The sequence below is a fragment of the Callospermophilus lateralis genome, chromosome 1 (assembly GCF_048772815.1).
Source record: "Callospermophilus lateralis isolate mCalLat2 chromosome 1, mCalLat2.hap1, whole genome shotgun sequence".
NCBI classification, from domain to species: domain Eukaryota; kingdom Metazoa; phylum Chordata; class Mammalia; order Rodentia; family Sciuridae; genus Callospermophilus; species Callospermophilus lateralis.
The window spans coordinates 222804775-222824134 of record NC_135305.1 but is presented as its reverse complement, the minus strand read 5'-3'; the positions used below and the strand labels follow the sequence as shown (position 1 = coordinate 222824134).

At 65.7% G+C, this 19360-nt stretch overlaps 1 protein-coding gene across 12 annotated transcripts in view; it reads right to left on the bottom strand.

Moving 5' to 3' along the window:
- Positions 1-1962: 1962 nt before the first annotated feature.
- Positions 1963-19360, bottom strand: part of Pip5k1c (phosphatidylinositol-4-phosphate 5-kinase type 1 gamma) — a 35693-nt gene continuing 18295 nt past the window's right edge. For 5 of the 12 annotated variants that reach the window (XM_076851463.2, XM_076851501.2, XM_077109687.1 and 2 more), the window contains 15 exons: positions 17964-18056; positions 17093-17223; positions 16182-16299; positions 15706-15858; positions 14701-15000; positions 13740-13945; positions 12881-12964; positions 12727-12775; positions 11233-11317; positions 10546-10707; positions 9941-10079; positions 9769-9801; positions 9379-9483; positions 8202-8325; positions 4825-7115 (listed from right to left, as the gene is read on the bottom strand). In XM_076851463.2, the coding sequence (XP_076707578.1) occupies positions 6849-7115; positions 8202-8325; positions 9379-9483; positions 9769-9801; positions 9941-10079; positions 10546-10707; positions 11233-11317; positions 12727-12775; positions 12881-12964; positions 13740-13945; positions 14701-15000; positions 15706-15858; positions 16182-16299; positions 17093-17223; positions 17964-18056 (2049 nt within the window). In that variant the 3' untranslated portion in view covers positions 4825-6848. Of the gene's footprint in view, positions 4584-4807; positions 7116-8201; positions 8326-9378; positions 9484-9768; positions 9802-9940; positions 10080-10545; positions 10708-11232; positions 11318-12726; positions 12776-12880; positions 12965-13739; positions 13946-14700; positions 15001-15705; positions 15859-16181; positions 16300-17092; positions 17224-17963; positions 18057-19360 lie in introns of those variants that run through there. The other 7 variants (XM_077109668.1, XM_076851492.2, XM_077109680.1 and 4 more) reach the window with 7 other exon arrangements.

The window sequence follows — 19360 nt, the reverse complement described above, 5'->3', positions numbered from 1 at the left end:
CTGCCCGGATTTTGCCTGAGCTTAGAAAACAAACCCTTCCGGCCTCTCCAGCCCGTCAGAACCCCAGGCTCCAGAGTCTCCCATCCGTCCGCGAATGTGGTCTGCGTGACGGACTCCGATTGGACCGTCGTCCCCAGAGCGGGACGACTCTTCCTTCAGGCAGTACTCGAGGCAGCCCTAGGCGGGTCCTCACGCCTGAGGAGACCAGGGGAACTGTGGGCGGGGCCAAGGCGAACCCGGAACCGGGGTGGAGGGGATCTCAGGAGGAAGCGGAGCCTGGTGGGCGGAGTGTAGAGGCGGGCCTGGTGGGGACGCGGTCAGCGCCAGGGGCAGAGGCGAGACCCGGAGCGAGGTTTCTGGAAGGCGGGAACAGGGAAGAGGGGCCCTTGGAGTCCGGCTTGCTCCAGAGGGGGCGGAGGCAGCGGATCTGCCCCCGAGCTCCACCGCCTGGCAGCGGCTGGCTGTGGAGAGGGGGAGGCCTGGAGCACCTTCCCTGCCCCGGTGAGGTCGCGCGGATGCGGGAGGGGAGCTCAGGACTAGCTCGTAGGTGGAGTTCCCTGGGGCCATGGGGAGTGCAGGCGGGGAGGGTGCAGGTCTGGAGGCCCCGGCTCCCTGGGCCCCTGGCCGCTGCCCACCTGCAGTCTGCCTATAGCCGGCCAGGGTGCCTGTTTGGAGGGCGGTATTTTTTGGTGCTGAGAATGGAACCCGGTGCCTCACACATGCTAGACAAGTGCCCTGCCACTGAGCCCCAGCCTCAGCCCCTTTAAGCTAACTGTTCTAAATGCCTCTCTCAAAATACAACTCCTGTGCTGCGGTCTGGCTGGGCACACATAACCGGGAGGTCACCAGCCACTTGTAGATTCAAGCAGGAACGAACTTTATTCGAGAACCCAGGCGAACTCCACAGGAACTCAATGGGAACTCTACGGGAACCGTGAGAACTCAAAAGTAGTGCCCCGAGGTAGCAGGAGCCGCCTTATTGCCGGACAGCAGAGGTTTATATACACAACTGAATACACAGCTTGTTTCAATTTAGCATCATCCAGTTACGGCAATCAGTGATTATCTTAATAATCATACACAGCTCAACTCAACCATCATCATCTTAATGGCTCGCTGGCGCTACCCCCCAACCACTCCTTCTGGCAAAATGCCAGGCGCCATCTTGACTTGGTTGTGCTCTCAACACTCCTGTGTGTGCTCTGCTCCTCCAAAGGAAACCCAGGACCCGCTCCTCTTGCTCCTGATAGTGGTCCTGCCAAAGGCCATGGGATGGGAAGATGACAGGATGGGCCCAATGGGAGGAGTCCTGGTCTCCAGTTCTGAAACACGCCTTTGTGACCCTGAGAGCCCATCTTTTTCTTGTTTGCAGACCCAGGTTTGCACATATGGGGCATTGTACCCAAGCGACGTCCTCAGCAGTACGTGCTATTATTGGAGGCAAGGAAGAAAACTAAGACCTCTGTGTCCATCTTACAGGAACCCTACTCTTTCCAAGTCCACCTCTGCAACCAACCAGCATTCCCAGGGCTTGCTTACAGCCAGGGCCTGCCTTCAGGGCAGTTTCTCAATTTTAGAGAATTATTTTCCTCCCAAAGAGGTCCATATTTCACTTCCTTGGGTCAACTCAGGAAGAAGGAATGAAGACTCTGGGGGTGGGGTCTGTTCCTTTGAGCTGGGACTCCTGGATGATGAAGGAAGGCTTGGAAATGTTTTCTGAGCAGAACTGGAGTGCAGAGGAGGTCATACCTATTCACCTATTTGGGTCTTACTGTGTTGCCCAGGCTGGCCCCAGACGGCAGGGCTCAAGGGATCCTCCTGCCTCAGCCTCTGGGGTCAGTGGGATGACAGGTGGGTCTTACTATTGTTAAAATTTCACAGATGTTTCCTTTGGCTGCAATTCAGTGGTCTCTAACCTCCAGCCAAACCGCAGAACCCACAGAGTAGCAACAGAGGCAGGTCGATGTTTATACCCGATTTATTAGAATATCAACATAAAAAGGGGGGAGTGGCGGGGGTGGGGCCCGAGCTGCGTACAAGTGCTATCTGGGGCCAGCAGCAGCTGCACTGTCAGAGGCACCCCGCACTCTGGGTTGGAGGGACACGGCCTCCTTGTCAGTGCCATGGGAAGCCATGCTCTGGATTGTCACACACCAGACCACAGGGGCTGAGGACGAGGAACCCCTGGTGATAGTTAAGACACACAAGGTTTGCAGTTGTTTTGGAATTGGCTCGGCCATAAAAACAAGACGGGGCAGGGTCAGGGGACGCAGTTTTCAACCACCAGAGAAAAAGAGGGGGGATGTTGTCCTGGGGTGGGGACCGAGGGGCTGCGGCGAGAGTACCATGGCATGGGACCCCATTGGGACAGGAGTATTGCACTGAGCCAGGTGTGGGGGTGCACAGGGACGCATTGGAATGGCTTAGAAGGGACAGAGGCTGGAAGAGGACTTGTGGGAGTCTCCACCTTGTCGGCCTCTGAGTTCCTTATGATTCACAGCTGCATCCGGACACCGGCCACAGCCTGAGCAGTAGTAGCCATCGGAGGGCCAAGCCGGGCAGTAGGTCACGACAGTATTTACAGATCTCCTGGGAGGGGAGGCGGCCGATGAGCCCAGTGCCTTCCTCTCGGGGAGTCTGAGGAAGGCCAGGAGTGCGCCCAGCATCAGAAACAGGTCTTTGCTCCCCCCAGCTCCCCAAATCATAAGCAAACATGGCTCTTGACATGCTCAGAGGGGCACTTTAACATCTGTTTGACAGTCCCCAAAAGGAAAAAAAAAACACTACACAACATAGATCTCCAAGGGGTTCTTTGTGACACTTAACACAAAAATGGAACTGCTGTGACATCCATGGGGTCTTCTCAGTCTCTCCTGCTGTGGCCACACCAGCACACGTGGCCTCTGATCACCCAGGCCCAAGGGGCTGCAGCAGCCACTCCCTGTCTTGCCAAGTCACCCTGGATGGCACTGGCTGCACGAGGGGTGGTACCCATGGCTCCAGGCCACCTCCACAGGCTCCTGTTCCTGGTGCCAGCCCCCTGGGGACCCAGGTGCAGTGACAATGCAGCTGTGCCTTCGAGTCATCCAGATCCTGAATGCTCCCTGTGATCTCTGCCCTGATCCCCAAGGCGTCTGCTGGGTGTCCTCCACAAGGGTGGGCAGGGACCGTCAGGGACAGCACACAGGGCCAAGGACGCCCTGTCTAAACAAACCCTTCTGGGGCAGAGACGGGCTCCTCCTGATGGGGTCTCTGAGCCCCTTTGTCAGCCACCAGGTGAGGATCGTGGGGTGACTGGATCCCTGCCGTTGCTGCAGGGGGAGACCAGGAGGGCCTGAGCAGCAGCCAGGGAGACGCGAGGTGACGTGACAGGCTTTCACATTCCTGGGTGGACTGGTCCCTGTGCCCTTCTGCCCTGCGAGGGCCACAGCGGCTTCTGCTGCAGGTCCACTCCCCCTGCGCCCACTGAGGCCCTGCCACCCCAACACCCCTCCAGGGGTCCTGTGGGAGGCAGTGGTGGCTCCATCCTGCCCCCTCTAGACCCAGCGGGGCCCAGGTGACTGCCCAATGGGGCTCTGGGGTCACTGCCTTCCTGGGAACATTTGTCCCTGCTGGAGATGACAAGTGGAAACATGCATGGCCATCCCTGAAGAGGGTCACCCCCCTGGGGCACATGTGCCCCGCCGTGCCACGCAAGCCTGAGCACAGCCTGGCCCTCACTGGGACGCCAGCCGTGGTACCCAGTGACCGGAGGTCTGGCCGCCTCTCCTCCCAAAGCTGGACACTTTGCTTTGAAGGGGTGTGTCCCCAGGGGGTCCTCTCCACTGGCACCGGTGAGCTGGGCAGGGACAGCCAGTCCCCCTCCACCCGCCCCTGGCCTGGGCTCCGCCAGGAGGGAGCAGCTGTGGGGGCTCCTAGTGCCAGGTCTGGGTTGCCACCTTCTTGCTGGATGCCCAGTCTCGGGCCGTCCCTCCTAGTGGCAGGAAACAGGTGTGAAGGCCACTGCTGAGGGATGTCGTGCCTCGCAAGGTCCCCCACCTGGGCCGAGGGAGGGGGATCCTGCTTCCAGGTGAGGAGGGGTGGCCTCAGGACCCTCAAAGACAGTGGCCTTTGCCCTCTCAGCCACGGGTCTCCTCCGCAGGCTGCTGGGCTGAGATGGAGTGTGGGCTCTGGGCAGCTGGGCCGGGTCCCTGGAGTGGCAGATGGGCCAGCACGCGGGCCGCAGAGCAGCGACGGAATCTCTTCCTGTTTGTTTGTTTCTTTTTTTTTTCTAAAAAAGCACGCAGGTGCTTCCGTCCTGTGCGGAGTGAGGACCAAAATAAATACACGATGACGCTTTGCTCTGGGGGTCGTCGTCCTGTGGGCACAGCCGGTTGCCAGGCGCCACGCCCCAGGTCGCCATGTGGCCCAGAGCTGTCGGGGTGGGGAGGGGCTCGGCCATCAGTGTCCCCGGAGGACGAAGGAGGATGAGGTTGGGCCAGGTCTCCGGGCTCCAGGCTTCGGGGGTAGGTGAGGCCTCTGAGCAGCACGCAGCGTGGGCGCTCTGGGCGCTCGACTCCAGGTTGGGGGCTGCATAGAGATTACTGCAAGAACGGGGGCCGGTGAGGGGTGCTGCGGCCGCCCGCCCCATGCCACCCACGGGCCCCTGTGTGGGCCCTACCCCACCTGACCATGCCTGGTGCCAGGGCTGCCAGGCCGGGTACTTACCCAGGCAGAGTGGCCGCCTGCACCCTCCCGCCCGCCTGCTTCCCCAGCTGACCTCTCGGCGGCCTGGGCCGGCCTGGGCCGGCGGCCACCGGCCACTTACTGTGTTGTTGCCGCTGCCGCCGCCGCCGCCGCCGCCATCAGGGGCGGGCTGGGCCTGCGCGCTATAGTGAAGCGGGGAGTACACCCAGCTCCTCTCGTCGGTGGGCTGCGGGTGGCGGGTGCGCGTGCGGGGGCACAGGAGGGCAGGGTGAGGAGGGCGAGGCAGGCAGGAGAGGAAGAAAGACAGAGAGAATAAAAGAGGCAGCGCCCGGGCAGGGTGCGGGGCGCCAGGCCCGATGCCCTCTCCACCGCGCTCTGCCCCACCCGCGGCCCTGGGCGAGAGCAGCAGACGACAGGCAGACAGCAGGAAGCGGTGAGCTCAGTTGAGGTGGCCGAGACAGCAGGGGACAGGAGGGGGCGCCATGTGAAACCTGCCTCTGTCTTAGCAGGGGCTCCTCTCAGCCTCCCCCACCTGCCACAGGCACCAGGGTCCCGGGGACCCTCACGGAAGGTCCTGGGCGCTCTGGGCGCCGACCTGTTTCTGGACCATGCAGAGGACGGTCAGCACCTGAACATCGGTGGCACCCACAAGCTCAGGCTGCCCCAGGCACAGGACTTTCCTCGGGGCACAAGGATGCCCTTCAGGGGCACGGGGCCCAGTGACCTGGGCCCAGTGAGCTAGGCCCAGGGCTGGGCCGGGCGGAGCTGCACCCTGGCCTCTGCTGGGCCACCCGGGCCTGGCTCTGTCGTCAGGGGAAGGGTGCCCATCCCTGTCCCTCCAGAGTCGGCTCCAGCTCCAGAGGCCTGGCTCCAATGCTCTCGGGCCTTCTCATTCCCTCTCCCCCAGGGCCTCCCTCGCCACCTGGCCTTCCAGGACCCTCTGGGTGGCTCCCAGGCCCGAACACGTGCCTACCTGGCTCTAAGCTCACAGCCACAGCCCACACGCTGCCCCAGGCCATCACTGCCGGGACCTGCCCACCCTCTCCTCCAGGGCCTGCTGCTTCCTTGACAGTGAACGGCAAGGGCCAGCGCCAGCATGTGGCCCAGTGTGCTGGCTGGCCCAGCTCAGGCCCCCTCAGCTGTCCCAGGTCCTGGGCTGGTGACAGAGCCGCCAGCTCCGCCAGCACCGGGGATGGGAGGAGGGTCTCCACCTAAGGCCCAGAAGGGCCAACCCTGGGAGGGAGGCTGGCAGCAGCCCCAAGCCCTGCAGGCCACGCTGCCCCTGCGAAGGGTCCCTGGCAGTAGACACTCGGTGGCCACATTAGAAAGGCAGCGCAGCCAGCTTCCCCTTCTCCAGAAGCAGGACAGAGGGGCCCTGCAGCTGCCAGCTGGCCAAGTGGCCAGGACCCGTCCTTCCAGCTCCTCCAGCTCTGGGTGCCCGCCACCATCTAGCCGCCGCCTTTGCTTCTACCATGTCCCTTGCCGGCCCCTTCCTTTCCCACCTCTCCAAACCCGGGCCCCTGAGGCCCTCATAGCTGCTGGGTGCATCCAGCCCCAGCCCAAGCCTCGGGCGGCAGCTTACTCAGGGGTGTGGCGTCCCTGCTCACCATTGCTGGCTCAGCTGGACGCCAGGACTGCCGGGCAGAGGACGTGCCCAGCACACAGCCACACCCAGGGGGTTTGCTGACAGGGCTGGGCAGCCCTGAGGGGCTCCAGCTGCAGAACGAGCTGTCAGGTCTATGCCTGAGCTGGCTGAGCAAGTGCTGTGCAGCTCTGTTTGGGCGACTCAGCCTCTCTGGGACAGTGACACCATGGCTACATAACATCTGTGTGGCATCCCAGACGTGGGGGGGCGAGTGCCTAGTGACCAGTGAGCACTGAGTCTAGGACCTGAGCCTTGAGCTGTGGCGGGCCCTCTGGGGAGCTGGCCTCTGCCCCTGTGAGATGCACACTTCAACGGGCTGCAGTTAGGGGCCAGTTCTGCAGCTGCCCTGCTGGCCCCAACCGCCCTCACCGGCGAAGCTGGGTGGTGACAAGAGGCCACCTACCATGTGACAAGAGGGCTGGGGGGGGCAAGGCAGGCTGGAGTTGGAGTGGATCCCCTGTGGCCCACAGGACAGACGGCAGACAGGCACTCTCTTCAGTGCCCGCTTGATCTGGGACTAGGTGACATTCCCACAACCCACACCCAGCAGGGCGCCCTGGGGGCAAGCCTGGCTGCCGCAACCTCCTGCCCTTTTCCTAAGTCCTCCGAGGAAAGGAAGGACGAGTTTCTGTCGGGGACCTGCAGCTCCCTGCTGCCCCAAAGTGGGCGAGGCCCCTCTCCCCAGGGGCCAGCTGCGGTCACTTACAGTCCCCGAGGGGCTCGGCATCACGGCCCGCAGTCGGTGATGGCGGGGAGAGTAAATCCAGTACCTCCCATCTGTGAACTGCTCGGGCCATGGGCCAGAGGGAGGAGGAAGAGAGGAGAGGGTGAGGCGGGGAGTCCTGGAGCCAGGCGGGCGGAGGGCGGGCAAGCCAGCAGTCAAGCGGGAGTGGGGCATGCAGGGGCCTGCACTGCTCTGCGGCCCACCCAGCGTGGAGACAGTCCTTCGGCAGGACACCACCCCACAGGCCCCACGCAGACCAGGACACACACCAGCCCGTGTGGGGGGCGACGGCGCAGGCGGGGGACGGCCCAGGCCCACTCCATCCTTCTCCAGGGCCAGAGGGGAGTCCTGGGCCTGGCAGGCTCAGCTCAGAGACAAGGAGGCGTGTTAGTGAGGAAGCAGTGTTGGCCTGGCCAGCTCCTGGGTAACTGTCCCCCAGAGAATGACGGGAGAGGCAGGGCAGGAGTCCCTGGCCTCTGCTGCTGCAGTTGAGGCTATCTGACCCTGAGTGGGGTGGAGGACCCAGGACCCCCGGGGGCCAGCAGCCTGGACTGCAGCTCCACTGCTAGGTCTACCTGGGGGTGGGGGCAGCGCCTGGCTTGGGGAGGGCAGGACAGAGCCGGCCTCGCCCAGGTACCACGGTCCCTGGCCCCGCGGGCAGCACGAGGCCCTCCTGCTTTCCAGGAGGACAGAGCGCACCTGGCCTAGCGCCCACCCAGGGGGACAAGCCTTGGGGCCCGCCCCAGCAGTCCAGACGCAGGTCCTCGCCCGGCCTGGGTCTCAGTGTGGGCCCAGCAAGGCCCAGAGTCAAAGGGCACAATCAGGTGGTGGTGACGAGGCCGGGAGGGGACCTAGGGTCACCCAGAGCCTGGAGTCCAGCCTGGGGGCCTGGGGGCCTGGGGGCCTGGGGCAGGGCTGCGGCCCTGGAGGGGAGAGCTGGGAGGTAGGTGGGCGTGACCGAGCAGCCTGTGGCCAGGACAGCGCCTGTGTGCATGAGTGCGCCAAGTGTGCCGGTGACGAGAGTGCACAGGGCAGCGAGCACACGTCCGAGGTGAGAATGCGTGTGCACACGCGGGGCAGCGTGTGGTGACGGACACCTCAGGGGCTGGAGCCGGCCTCCACGGGGCCCATGGCCTGGGCACTTACGAAGTAGATGTCTGCAGCAGGCGTGTCCTCCTCGTCCGAGGCCTGGCTGGCGGGCTCCGAGGCCTGGCTGGCAGTCTCCACCTCCACGGTGGTGGCAGATGCACCGGCCAAGGAGGCCTCCACCCTGGGGACGTGGGCAGAGGCAAGGTCCTGGGCCGTTCTGGGCAGCACCAGCCTTCCGGGCCCTCACCCAGGTCCTCCCTGCCTCTCCCCATCTCAGGAGCCTCAGCAGGGATGTCAACGGCTGCCCGTCCTGGCGAGGGAGCAGGGACCCTGAAGCTGACACTGCCAGGCACGCCCATCTCCTGCGGGCAGACAAGACGCCTGTGGTGCTGCTGCTGAGCCAGGTGACCTGCTGGCCACTCTGGGAGGTCACATGCCCTCTCTGAGCAGTGTCTACCCCGCAGGGTGGGGACTGCTGTGTCCTCTTCGCGGAGCTCGCGTGCTCCATGCCAGGCCCAGTGCAAAGCCTTCCGAGGTCATGCCCACCGAGGCTCCGGGCCTGGTGCATCGTTTCCGGCTGTGAGTGACAGTGCTAACACTGTCCTGGGTGTGTGCTGAGGCGGTCCCTACAGTCGCATGGGAGTGGCCGAGACTCGGGTGTGAACACACTCAGGAGCAGGGACGCAGCCTGGCAGCCTGCGCTGCTGGGCCTCTAGGCAAAGCCAGGAAGGTGAGGACGGCGCAGGGGCCGCGCTGCAGGCCCTACCACTCAGGCCGGGGCAGGAAGAAGCCATCGCAGCCACCCAGCAAGGCCCCATCTTAAGACAGAACAGCAGGGCGGGCCACTGGGGCAGCTCGGTCCACAGGGGGGCGCTGGGGCAGCTCCGTCCCAGCCCTGCCCAGAGCAACGAAAACCACAACCCTCACAAAGTTAGAGACAAATACAAAAAAGAGGGAAACAGAAATCTTCATATCCTCAGATGTTCAGAGACTCATCCAGGGCCCCTGGGCACTGTGGACATGGGGGCCAGATGCTGAGCCAGGACACCCCGGTCATGATACCTGATACCGCACATGCCCGGGACGTTGCCCAGGGTCCCCTAGGGGTATAGTCACGCAACTCAGCGTCTCAGATGAAAGAAGTTAACATAAAGGCACTATCCGTGACCAGTAAAGAGTCACTGTGTGGCCACCCCTGGGCACTGCCGCTCTTCCTCCCACAGGCTGCACTCACCCCGCGTCCTCCTCCTTGGGGACCGCCATCTCCACGCCGCACGCAGGCTCCACCTGCACCGTGATCTGCTGCAGGTCCTCCTCCACGTGCGGCTCCTGCTGGGGCCTGTGGGCAACAGGGAGCTGAGGCCGTCCCCCTTCCCACGGCAGAAGCGACCACGTCCTTCCAGGCCAGTGCCCATCTGCCATCCCGTGAGGAGTCCCAGCCTGAGGCTGGTTCCTCTGTGATCCTGGTGCCCAACAGTCCTTGCCCTGCTGCAGGAGGGACAGCACACGCTGGCACAGGGCATGAGCATTGACAACCTCTCTGTGCCCCAATAGCAGAGAGGGCAAAGGTCACTGACATCGGAGTGGGTAGCTGGGGCACAAGGGTACGGGGCTGGGGGCTCACCGGCCATCCTGTCCAGAGGACTGCGTGCGCCGCCTGCAGAGAGACCACAGCAGGTGAGGGGGCTGAGTTCAGCCTTCAGAGCCCAGGATGGGGACCGGACCACTCTGCCCCTGCACCATGACTCCGCCCATCCACAGGGAGCCCCACCCCCACAGCGGGATGCCCCGCCCACCTGTACCGAGGCTGCTCTGATGACTCGGAGGGGGACCGCTCAGGGATGGAGAGGGAGGTGGACGACAGGGTTGTGGCGATGGAGGCTGTGGTGGCCTCCTCAAAAGAGGGTGGCGTGCAGGGCAGGAGGTCAGGCCGGCCTGTGGGAAGAGGCGGTGGGCACCTCAAGGAGCTGCTGCCCCACCCTCGTGGCCAGCGGGCCACACCTCCTGCTTGGGCACACCACGGCGCGTCCCCACCTCCCACCTCCGTCTCCCGATCTGGCCTCTGGCGGGAGAATAGCCCCCACAGCTTGCAAGAGGCAAGAAGCAGGGGGCAGCTGCCCAAGGCCCAGTGGTGCCACGGCTCTCGTGCACCCCCCACCAGCCTGGTCCTGCCTGGGGCTCTGTGCCCTGCCCCTCCCTGTTCTCCCTGACAGAACAGCAGGCCCTGCCCCATGGAGTGCCTCCCCTGGTGACATCCCTGTTCCCCTCTGGTGACAGGCATGCGTGTCTGCCACGCTCTGCTCTCCTTGCAGCTCTAGTCCCAGGCCCAGCCCTGATGTCTGCCCTCTGTGGACCCCAGGGCTGGGAGACGGAACCGAGCCCTGCCCCAGCCGGCAGTCACCTTCGTCCTCCAGCGTGGGGTAGCTGCGGGCGCCCCGCAGGTCATACTGCCCGTCCTCCCGCTCACTGGGGATCTGGCTGGCGGAGAAGGCGGCACTGGGCCCCAGGGGCTTCACGGCCAGCAAGGCCCCTCGGCCCTTCTTGGAAGGTGAGGACTTGAGGGCTGGGAGAGAGGGAGGGAGGAGGGCACCTGTGCTGGGGGCCGCTGCCCACGGCACGACAGGGTCCACTCCTCGGCACCAGCTGCCCCAGGATCCCTGCCTGTCCCTCCAGGCCAGGGACGCTCCTCCATAGGAGGTGCCAGGGAGGCTGGGCAGCTCTTGCTGACCCCACTCTGCTTCTCTCAGACTCCTGGGGACCCAGCACCAGGACTGTCCCCTGGGGTGGGGGCCAGAAAGAGCACAGCAGCTGCTGCAATCAGCGGAGCGGCAGCAGGGCTCGACCCCGGCGCCCACTGTCGGGGATGGGGCCTGGGGAGCCCTCCACTCCCCACCCAGCCCCATGTGCCCGAGGTGGGTTTCGCCTCTGGGCCAGTGGCCTCCAGGACAGCAACACAGTGAACAGGGACTTAGCCCCTGGGCTTTGAAGGAGGTCCCTGGCCTGGGGCAGGTCAAAGGGCTTTGTGGCCACTGACCCCTTCCCAGCCCCGCTCTCCTCAGAGTCCCTCCCCAGGGTGCAGGCAGCTCACAGGAGTTCTTCCGAAAGACGGTGTTGCTCATGAACTTGAAGAAGCGCTCTGCGTAGAAGCTGGGGCGGTGGACGGACACCGTGTCCTGGGGGGGAAGCACACCCTGGGGTCAGGTTTCCCGAGACACTGAGGACGCGCTCCCCGAGACAGGTGCCATATTGGGGCAAGGGGCACTCTCCTTAAAAAGTGCCATGGCTTTCGGAGAGGGGATCCCAGGAACAGGGAGCAGCAGCTCCCACGGGAAACGGTGGCAGGGAAGGGGGTCTCCCGCTGCAGACAGAGCTGCACTGAGCCTTCCGAGGTGGGTGAGGCAGCACCCAGAGACCTGGGGGACCCGGAAACGGGGGCGGAGCCTGGCCGAGGCCTGCTTGGCAAATACCACCCCACGCACAGGAGTCTCTGGCTGTTTTTGTGCCCAGTGGCAGAGTGGTGCAGCTGTGGACCAGCTGTGGTCCTCGGCACTGGGGAGGCCACAGGGCCACGGCCACAGCACACAGTAGGTTTACACCAGGCAGGGATCCGGGCACACATTGGTCCCCAGCACCATTCTCAAACTTGGCGGGGCACCAGACAGTCTTGGGTGGGCAGGGGCCATCGTGCAGCCAGAGGGTGAGAAGCAGTGTCCCCGCCCCACCCACTCTGGGCCAGCAGCTTCCAGCCACAAACGTCCCCATGGCTGTGATGTGACGTGGCCCACAGCCTCCCTGGCTGAGGTGTGGCATGGGATCACGTCCCGGCCCTGGGCACGAGCCAATGCTGTGAAGCCCCCTGGCCCTGCCCAGCCCCGGTGCCCTTCCTCTGGCTGCAGTGAGGATGTGGCCCACCTGGGCCTGGGGACAAGGACAGTGCCAGGGGTGTGGAGCAGCAGCAGAGGGAAGACCTGGCTGGCCGAGCAGGACCAGACGGCTTGACCCATAGGGGCAGGTGACCCAGCCGGCGAGGCTCACGACACCCACAGCCCTGCTGCTGGGCCACTCCCTGCCACCCTGTCCTGCTTGGTGCGGGTTCTGGAAGTTTCTGCTTCTGGATGCTTCCCGCGTTCCTCTGGGCATTCAACTGGGCAGACTGCCTACGCTGGTCAGAACTGCCTGGGCCGGGGCTGCAGGAGGAGTCACCACCCACAAGACCGCAGTGTGTCTCGGTCCTCAAGGACACTGGGGCAGCCGCTCGCGGGGCAGACGGGGTCTCAGGCCCCGCGCACATGGCCCTGGTGCACTTCACGTGACAACCGACCGGTGCGCACGGGAAGATGCGTGTGGGACGGTGGGGGACAGAGCGGAGCCGTGCTGCCCTCGGCCCCCAGAGCAGGACTCCGCACGCTGGACAGGCCGGACACTGACTTACGGATCAGCTGTCCCGAGGACCCCTTCCTGCTCAGTGTGGGTCCCGCGGTCCCCTCCCCGGGTGGCTGCCTGTGCTTCTCCTGACCTAGGCCTAGGGGACGGTCAGGGCTTTCATGTGCTGATGGGCAAAAAGCAGCAGCAAGCAACGCACCCCGTCATGAACCAGGGCCTTCCAGGTGTGCTCCAGCTTCTTGATGAACCTGCAGGAGAGGGACGGGCAGGTCAGCGCCCAGGAGGGCCCCCAGCCTCCCTCAGGGCCCCCCAGGCTCTCCCTCCCAGGGCTCCGGAGGCGGGTGGCCGGGCACCTGTAGGACTGCAGGATGTCGATGATGCCCACGTGCAGCAGCAGCCGCTCCCCGCGGCCATTCACGGCAGGGATGCCGCCCATCCTGGGGGGGGGCGCATAGTCAATGGCAGGGTCGGGCCTTCTGCTCCCACATGGCAGCTGGGGTGGGGTCCAGCATCGGCCACCCATCCCGCAGCGACTGGGTGGCCCCAGGGTCCTGCTCCAACCCCACACGGGGGGTGGGGTGCTGCCCAGATCCTGGGCTCGAGGCGCAGGCTGGGCACAGGCACATGCACCCCACACTCTGCGGCCGTGTTAGTCACACACTCGGCCACACCCGCGCCCTGCGGGGTGCAGTTAGTGAGGTCACGCGGGTGAGCTGCCCCAAAGCCGCCACAGCCCCAGGCCCTGGGCAGCCGGAGGGCCGTCACGCAGGCCACCCCAGGCAGGCTCAGCTCACCTGCTCCCTGCCGGCCCTGCAGACCCTAAAATGCCAAGACACGGGCTCAGGGCGCAGCTGTGCCGGGCTGTGCACCTGCAGCCGCCCAGCAGGCCCCAGACTGCCGCTCAGTTCCCACCGCGGCGGTGCCTAGGGCCTGTGCCCGCCCCAGGGCATCCTGCCTGGTCGCATCTTGGCCCCGGCCCCAGCCAGCTGCCTCCACCTGTCACCTAGAGTACCCCTGTCCCTGAGTTCCAGGGCCCAGAACCATGGCATGTCACCTCCTTAATGCCCCAGAGGTGGGCACCACATCCCATGTCACCAGCAAGGTGTCTCTGGATGCTCTGTCCACACATGGGCACCATCGCCACCCTCCCGTGGACACCAGTGCAGACAAGGACCAGATGGAAGGGACAGCGCTGGCCTACACCCCACCTACGTGTCATCCGTCTCGATGGCCTCGCCGCGGGCAGCCCCGCCCTGGATGGACTCCATGGCCGTGGAGTACAGCGCCTTCTGGCCCACGGGCCGCTTCTCGTCCGCGCTGCCCTGGGCGCCCTCGGCCTGCCGCTCCCGCTCCTGCTGGTCGATGTTGTGCACGCCGAGCAGCAGGCTGTAGTCCATGATCTTGAAGCTCTCCAGCACCTGGCAGGGACAGGGCGCTGGACCGGCTAGACGCAGGCCCAGCAGGGACCCCAGCCACCCGAGGCTGGTCGTCCCCCCAGGGACAAGGGGTCCGCCCAGGCCCGGGCAATAGCCCTGTGCCCAGGTGAGGGCGAGCTCCCTCTGGAGTGGGCAGCCAGGCCAGGGACCCCCAGGACGTGGGGACGGCGGGGAACCGGGCCAGGGACGCCCAGGACGTGGGGACGGCGGGGAGCCGGGCCAGGGACGCCCAGGACGTGGGGACGGCGGGGAGCCGGGCCAGGGACGCCCAGGACGTGGGGACGGCGGGGAGCCGGGCCAGGGACGCCCAGGACGTGGGGACGGCGGGGAGCCGGGCCAGGGACGCCCAGGACGTGGGGACGGTGGGGAGCCGCCAGGCTCCGGAGGGTCTGACTGCATTCTGGGAGGGGTCTGGGAGCTGGGTGCGGTCAGTCAGGCTGGGACCACAACCCAGGCTCACTCCTGAAGGCCGGGGCCTGGGGTGCTGGGACGCCTGGCCAAGGCCACAGGACACAGCAGGAGCCACATCCAGCTCTTTCCACCAACAGCCTGTGCAGGCTCTGCAGTGTGCGGGCTGGCCACCTGGACACTGCAGCCCGCGGTGCATGGAGCACGCCCCATCTGATGGGCAGGGGAGAGAGGACTCCTGGCGGGCAGCCTGGGCTTATGGCGGGGCACCCTGATGCAGGGCCCGGGGCCCTGCGGGGACGGGCTGGCGGTGGACAGGGCGGTCTCACCAAGCAATCCCGCTGCAGCGTCTTGACCAGGGCGCTGAAGGTGTCGGTGTCCAGCAGCAGCCCCTCGGGCATGTCCTGCATGAAGTCCAGGTCCTTGTAGGTGGGCGCACTCTTCTCCTTCTCCTTCCTACTGGCCCGCCGCTTGTACGTGGAGCCCTTGAGGTCGAACTTGAGGTGCATCTTGACCACGCGCGGCAGCACATTGTTCATGACCACCACGCGGATGTTCTTGCCCCCGGACTGCACGCAGTACAGCCCGTAGAACTTGGGCAGCAGCGTCCGTGGGTTCTGGTTCAGGTTCTGCCAGACGAGGGTGGTGGCGGCATCAGCGGAGCCTCTGAACCACTGCCTCCCGCGGCCCCCGGGTCCCAGGAGAGGGCCCTTGTCGTGAGCCCCTGTTGGCCCCTGCCTGCCCTGGCCGGGCCCCGGGCCGGTCCCTCCAGGCCTGGCTCTCGAGGCAAGAACAAACTGGTCCTTCACAGTCCAAGGTGGGGACCCTGCTGGGGAGAGCCCAGCACTCCCCTGAGCGTCCCAACAGAGGAGGACCCAGCAGGGCACCGAGCACAGGCTGGACCGAGCGGCCAGGGCAGTCCCCGTGCCCAGCACTGGGCTCCGCAGGGGAGGGGACGTCCACCCTGCATCCGCATCCGGGGCCGTGGCTCCATCCTGCCCTCTCCCACCTGGGGGCCGAGCCCTTCCTGTGTGAGTCACGAGGGGCCGAGGGGCAGATGGAGCCCACCCTACACCCACTCAACAGCTGTTCCTTGGTGAGGCACCGGCTGGACGCTGTCCCCTCCCCCTGTCTGAGTCACCATCGCTTGGCCCTGGGGGGCAGCCCAGAGACACTGTTGCTCAGGGACAGGATTTCTGGGACTCAGGACTCCTGGGGGCTGGGGGCAAGTGGCAGCAAGTGTCCTCCCTTCCCTGCCTGGGGACAGCCAGTGGGGCCTGCAGCTGCAGGTGAAGGGGCCTGGGGGGTGGGGCAGGGGCTGCGCAGGCGCGCACCATGTAGTAGCCGGGCAGCAGCTTCTGCAGGAACTCGGCCTCCTTGTGCATGACGGTCTTGATGATGAACTCGTCGTCACTGGTGACGTAGAAGAGGGAGCCGCTGGCGCCCGGGTTGGACAGCTCGATGAGTGGCTCGTTGCACAGGGAGTACTGCAAGACAGGGACACTGCTGGCCTCCTCTGGAGCAGGGAGGCACCCAGAGAGGGCGGCAGGGGACGGACGGCGCACAGCCCTGCGAGGCACAGGCCGAGACCTGTTCCCAGGCTTGCTGCAGCTGAGCGGTGCGTCAGCTCTGCCCGAGGGGCTGGGGCCCACGTGGGGACGGCCAGCCGGGCCACGAGACCAGGGTCCACAATGTCTGTCCGCTGGCACACGGTCCCGCGTGGTGAGCTTGGGCGTCCTTCCTGGCAGGCTCTAGCTGGACGGCCCCGGCCCACCCGCGGCTGGCCAGGCCCTGGGCGGCTCCCACTCACCAAGTAGTCGTCAGGCCGGATCCCAAAGAGCTCCCGGAAGTAGCGGAAGGCCACAGGCGCATAGGTCTTGAACCGGAAGTCCTGGAAGTGGTGGGCGGGGGTGAGGTTGCTGCCTTCACTGTAGAGAGGGACGCAGGGGACTGTGAGGGCTGGTGGCTTTCGGGGCGCCTTTCCCCACATGTCCGAACACCCAATCCTGCCAGTGCCACAGGGCTCCTGCTGGGACAGAGACGCTGTGGCCAGTCTCAGGCTGCCCCCTCCTCATTAGCCATGGAGCCCCCATGCTCCTGAGCATGTGGCTGCCAGGATGGGTAAGGCCACACACCCCCCGCCTCTTCCAGCTGGGCATGGCCATGTGACTACTTGTCCAGCGGGACAGGAGGGGAGCACAGAAGGATGTGTGCTATTTACTGATGGGCCCTTTTCCTCTTGTCCCTCCTGCTGCTGGAATGCAGACATGATGGCAGGAACTTGGGCAGCCACCAAGAAATTGCTGTTTACAGAAACCACAGGTGGAGGATGGCAGGGCACAGCGACTACAAGAGCCCATGGCCTCCAACGCCGTGGAACCTCCTGACCAGCCCCAGGGATGGCCCACAGGCATCTTTAGGTGGAAGAGAAACAGGCTTCCACCTTTCCTTTTTTGTGGTGCTGGGGCTGGACCCAGGGCCTTGCGCATGCCGGGCGAGACTCTGCCGGGCCACCAGAGCACCACCATCCTAGCTTAAAAAGCCACCGCGCCAGGCCCGTGGTCCAGCAGCAGCCGTGTCCTGGCTACGGGTGGGCCACACTCAAGGCCGCGGGATGCCCGGAGAGCCTGCTGCTGTCTTGGGGGTGGGGGCATTGAGTCAGGGCCGCAACTGAGTGCCAGGAGAGCCCCAGGCCCAGGCCCCGGCCCCGGGCCAGCCCACCTGGGGAAGAAGATGCTCTCCACCACGTAGAAGTCCTGCATGAGCACATCCCGCTCGGGCTTGGAGCTCAGGTTGCCCACGGTGTAGCCGATGCCCAGCTGGATGGCCCCCTTCAGGGTGGAGGAGGTGGTCTGCGGGAACACAGTGCCATCGAGACTCTGCCGCTGGCTACAGTCCAGGGAGCCCGACGCCAGCCCAGGCTGTCCTGGCTCCGCGGGCTCCCTCCACGGCCACGGGTGAGTGCCGGATGGAGCCCAGGCCCTCACAGAGCCAGGCAGGCACCGGCCACTGCCCCCCAGAGCCACCCCAGCCCGCCTGCCCTGGCGCTCTCCTGTCTTGCAGTGCTGGGCTGGACCCAGGGTCCACCGCTGAGCCACGCGCAGCCCTGTCTCGTTGTGAAGCAGGGTCTGGCTAAGTCACGGAGGCCAGGCTCCCACCTGCCGTCTCCTCCGCGCTGGCTGCCCAGTCGCTGGGACGACAGGTAGGGCCACTGCGCCCCACCAGGACTGCCTCGGGGCATGGCTTAGTGACGCCCGGCTGCGTGCGCTCTGTGGCTCTGACGGCAGGTGGGCAGTGCCAACTGTGGGCCTCGGGTTCCCTCCTGGGCTGCCCTGTGCCAGCCACGGCCACACAGGGAACAGCACATGGCTCTTTGCTCTGTGTCCCCTGCAGTCCAAGCCCAGTCACCCCTGGTCCAGACCCACACGCCCGTCCCAGGCCTGCAGGTCACCTGACAGGACAGCACACACAGGGCCTCCCTCAGGCCCAGCCTTTGCCAGGGCCGCACCCTGGTACCACAGCCACACCTGACCCATGTGCCAGAGTGGACACAGACGGCCTGGGCAGCCCTCCACAAAGAGTAGGAACGAACCTTCTTGTAGGTAGTCTCTCCAGATGCATCTACGCCTCGATGACCCAGCTTCTTCCCGTGGCCAGGACCGGGCTGTCCTGTCATTGACGGGGCCTGGGGACAACGAAACAGGAGTTGAGTGGCCGAGGCGGCCTGAGCTCTGTGAGCCCTGGCGAGGGGCCTGTTACTGTGCCTATGGGAGCCTGGGCCCAGGCCGGTGGGGCCTGGGGACACGGTGGGCTCCAGGCAGAGCAGGAGGCCCGTCCAGGGACCCACAGTGCCCAACTCTGGACATTGCAAGCGCTCACACCAGCATTGGGACCCTTGGCCGATGGAGGCAAGCTGGCAGGAAGGGCAGCCCTGGGGATGGGGACGGGGAGGTCTTGGGCGGCACTGCCTGGCCCCTGGCAGCTCCAGGCCGGGAGCTCCCGCTTCAGGAGAGCCGCGCATCCCTGGGCAGCGCCTCTGGAGCAGGCCCCTGCGTGGGGAGCAGGCCGGGCTGTAGCAGGCTTGCGGGGCCAGGGCTGTCCCAGCAGGTGGGCACGAGGCACTGACCCCTCAGGACTGCCTGCTGTTCCGGGCAGCCTGCAGGGACACAGCCAGCAGGGAGGAAAGGCAGAGACGGGTCATGGCCTCTCTGGCCATCACTGACCTTGAACCAGTGCCCATCCTGTGCCACTCAGGGAGCCCGTCCACCTCTACCGGGTCCTCGGGTGCCTGGCCTCCACCCAGCCCTGCTCAGCGGGTTCTCCCTGCTGGCCACCAGGGGGCGGCTCTCCAGGGATGGACACCCGAGTCCCCAGGGCACTGTGCCCACAGCACCTCACTCCTCCAGATGGCCCTGCTGGCCCTGGAGGTGCCAGGGTGGAAGAGCTCCCCACCCTGGTGGAAGAGCTCCCCCTGCCCCCGGGGGGGTTGTCAGGGACCAAGGGCCAGAGAGAGGGGAGGCCCGGGTGGACACACAGGGCCACGTGGGCTCTGCTGCCCAGCTGTCAGGGCAGAACCTTGGGCCTCCTGGGAAGCAGGCCTGGCTCCCACTGCTGCCCAGGACGCGGCCTCCCGACACTGACAGGCAGCGTAGATGGAGGTGGCTGGACCGGTGGCTGGGATCCAGGATACCTGGGAGGCTCCAGGAGGGGACAGAGGGGTGGGCAGGTGGGGCAGGGCACAAAGAGTCAGACACTGGGGAGGACGACTCCCACGGGCCTCCCCGGGACTCGTGGCAGCGCCTGGACCAAGCTGCAGCTCAGGGGGTGCAGGCCCGGCCTCCGCCACCTTGCTCAGCCTGGCAGACCCTCCTGGCCATCTGCGGGGCGCGTCCCTGCTCGACACTGCAGGGCGGACGCGGGCTCATTGCCACAGCCCTGCCACGGCGCCCGGCCTGGACAGGGAGCCGCCCCAGGACCACGGCTCCGCCC